Source organism: Procambarus clarkii, chromosome 89 (genome assembly GCF_040958095.1).
Source record: "Procambarus clarkii isolate CNS0578487 chromosome 89, FALCON_Pclarkii_2.0, whole genome shotgun sequence".
Lineage (NCBI taxonomy): Eukaryota > Metazoa > Arthropoda > Malacostraca > Decapoda > Cambaridae > Procambarus > Procambarus clarkii.
This window is the reverse complement of record NC_091238.1, coordinates 13,554,955-13,558,500: the sequence shown is the minus strand read 5'-3', so window position 1 is coordinate 13,558,500 and position 3,546 is coordinate 13,554,955. Positions and strand designations below refer to the sequence as shown.

Here is a 3,546-nt window from a genome sequence, read left to right as displayed (position 1 = left end):
TATATATATATATATATATATTTATATATATATATATATATATATATATATAAATATATATATATATATATATATAAATATATATATATATATATATATAAATATATATATATATATATATATATATATATATATATATATATATATATATATATATATATATATATATATAAGGATGGCCAAAGTTTACGTAGACATTAATACAAACTGCTAAATTCATCTATTTCCATCCTTAAGAGCCTGTTACTAAAGTATACAATAATTTTAAATACATAAACTCACCGCAAACATCGGGAATTTACATTTAATTTAAGGACTCTATTCTTTAACACAACAGAATAATGTAAAAGTTTCATCCAGGTACTTGTGATAAAGTAATCCCCAACAGAACCTACACGCCCACCTGACCTTACCTGCACCTTGTTGTACAATAATACAATACATGGAACTTTTAATATATAATTAGATTTCTTTATACATATGAACAAATTTATTTTTGAATATACGTTGAAATTGAAGTTGAAGCTTGGACAACCTGGCCTGACAGCTGAGTGGACAGCGCTTCGGATTCGTAGTCCTGAGGTTCCGGGTTCGATCCCCGGTGGAGGCGGAAACAAATGGAGAGTTTCTTTCACCCTGATACCTAGCAGTAAATAGGTACCTGGGAGTTAGACAAGAGCTACTGGCTGCTTCCTGGGTGGTGTGCAACAAAAAGGAGGCCTAGTCGAGGACCGGGCCGTGGGGACGCTAAGCCCCGAAATCATCTCAAGATAACCTCGGGGCGAGGGGTGGGGGAGATCCCTAAGACATATTCACCAATTTTAATGTATTATGTAAACAAAAAAGGTTATTTCTCACATATTAATATATTTTACATATTTCAATTTTGTGTATAGTTAGGCCTAGGGTAGATAGCTTAGGTTTTTGGTTCTGTTGGCAATTATTTGCATTTGAAGTCCGTGGATGAAGCATTAACAGTTGCAGTTCGAACACATGAAGAACAAATCCGTGTTCATGAGAAGTTCAAAAGTTATCAACTGTGTTATCATTCGACTCATAAACAACGGGTGTTTAACGAGAATTTAACTGGGGTTAACGAGAACTGGATTAACGAAAATTTGTTTGTTGTTTGTGAGGTCGGTTTTTTATATAGATTGAAGCCACTTAAACCTATTTATATCACGAAACCGGCATTCATGGCGCCTCTGAGCGCCTTGAATGTTCAGTGTTGGTGCCTTCGACTCCTGGTCGTATCCACCAGGCTGGTTGAGGGTCGTCTTTCCACCTGGCTGGTTGTGGGTCGTATCCACCTGGCTGGTTGTGGGTCGCATCCACCTGGCTGGTTCTGTGTTGTCTCCACCTGGCTGGTTGAGGGGTCGTATCCACCTGGCTGGTTCTTGGTCGTCTTTCCACCTAGCTAGTGGAGATGACACCAGAACCTGTTCTAGGACACCCAGAACCTGTTCTAGGACAACCAGAACCTGTTCTAGGACACCCAGAACCTGTTCCAGGACACCCAGAACCTGTTCTAGGACAACCAGAACCTGTTCCAGGACACCCAGAACCTGTTCCAGGACACCCAGAACCTGTTCCAGGACACCCAGAACCTGTTCCAGGACACCCAGAACCTGTTCCAGGACACCCAGAACCTGTTCCAGGACACCCAGAACCTGTTCTAGGACACCCAGAACCTGTTCTAGGACAACCAGAACCTGTTCCAGGACACCCAGAACCTGTTCTAGGACACCCAGAACCTGTTCTAGGACACCCAGAACCTGTTCTAGGACACCCAGAACCTGTTCTAGGACAACCAGAACCTGTTCCAGGACACCCAGAACCTGTTCTAGGACACCCAGAACCTGTTCTAGGACAGCCAGAACCTGTTCTAGGACACCCAGAACCTGTTCTAGGACACCCAGAACCTGTTCTAGGACACCCAGAACCTGTTCCAGGACACCCAGAACCTGTTCTAGGACAACCAGAACCTGTTCTAGGACACCCAGAACCTGTTCTAGGACACCCAGAACCTGTTCCAGGACACCCAGAACCTGTTCTAGCACACCCAGAACCTGTTCTAGGACACCCAGAACCTGTTCTAGGACAACCAGAACCTGTTCCAGGACACCCAGAACCTGTTCTAGGACAGCCAGAACCTGTTCTAGGACAGCCAGAACCTGTTCTAGGACACCCAGAACCTGTTCTAGGACACCCAGAACCTGTTCCAGGACACCCAGAACCTGTTCTAGGACAACCAGAACCTGTTCTAGGACACCCAGAACCTGTTCTAGGACACCCAGAACCTGTTCCAGGACACCCAGAACCTGTTCTAGCACACCCAGAACCTGTTCTAGGACACCCAGAACCTGTTCTAGGACAACCAGAACCTGTTCCAGGACACCCAGAACCTGTTCTAGGACAACCAGAACCTGTTCCAGGACACCCAGAACCTGTTCTAGGACACCCAGAACCTGTTCTAGGACACCCAGAACCTGTTCCAGGACACCCAGAACCTGTTCTAGGACAACCAGAACCTGTTCTAGGACACCCAGAACCTGTTCTAGGACACCCAGAACCTGTTCCAGGACACCCAGAACCTGTTCTAGGACACCCAGAACCTGTTCTAGGACACCCAGAACCTGTTCTAGGACACCCAGAACCTGTTCTGGGACACCCAGAACCTGTTCTAGCACACCCAGAACCTGTTCTAGCACACCCAGAACCTGTTCTAGGACACCCAGAACCTGTTCTGGGACACCCAGAACCTGTTCTAGCACACCCAGAACCTGTTCTAGCACACCCAGAACCTGTTCCAGGACACCCAGAACCTGTTCTAGCACACCCAGAACCTGTTCTAGGACACCCAGAACCTGTTCTAGGACAACCAGAACCTGTTCCAGGACACCCAGAACCTGTTCTAGGACAACCAGAACCTGTTCCAGGACACCCAGAACCTGTTCTAGCACACCCAGAACCTGTTCTAGGACACCCAGAACCTGTTCTAGGACACCCAGAACCTGTTCTAGGACACCCAGAACCTGTTCTAGGACAACCAGAACCTGTTCCAGGACACCCAGAACCTGTTCTAGGACACCCAGAACCTGTTCTAGGACACCCAGAACCTGGTCATCTCCACCGGGCAGGTTTTAGGTCTCCTCCACTTGATTAGTTCTTGGTTTCCTTCTTGAGTTGAACAGCGAAGTATTTATTTTCCCGTATTAGCTGTGTGTAACTCTATTTAGTGTGAGGAAATATATTAATTTTTTGTCCATGTCCAAATTCGCCCCAGATCGTTTGTGGTTTTGCTTTAACTTGGCGTAAAAGCTACTGTAATTAAAAATCGAGTGCTAAACTGATTTAAAAATGTAATAATTGTATTCTAATCTCTGTTATCAAAGCAATCTGAAACTGCGCGTGATATGGTCAGTGTCCATTGAAAGAGTGTTAGTATGGAGCATTTTGTTTCCTTTATATAGGCAAATCCTTATTATGCAATTATCCAAAAATATATCAACGATTACATCATTTATATCAGGAGATAACTAAGAT

The 3,546-nt window shown here is 44.4% G+C and overlaps 1 protein-coding gene across 1 annotated transcript; it reads left to right on the top strand.

Moving 5' to 3' along the window:
- Positions 1–1,426: 1,426 nt before the first annotated feature.
- Positions 1,427–3,166, top strand: LOC138359199 (serine/threonine-protein kinase WNK2-like). Its single transcript, XM_069318190.1, has one exon. It carries the CDS (start codon positions 1,427–1,429, stop codon positions 3,164–3,166), a length of 1,740 nt encoding a protein of 579 aa, XP_069174291.1.
- The last annotated feature ends 380 nt before the right edge of the window (positions 3,167–3,546 follow it).

Excerpts from the sequence above, each read along its gene's own strand:
- LOC138359199 (XM_069318190.1), top strand. The coding sequence starts at position 1,427 with ATGACACCAGAACCTGTTCTAGGACACCCAGAACCTGTTCTAGGACAA.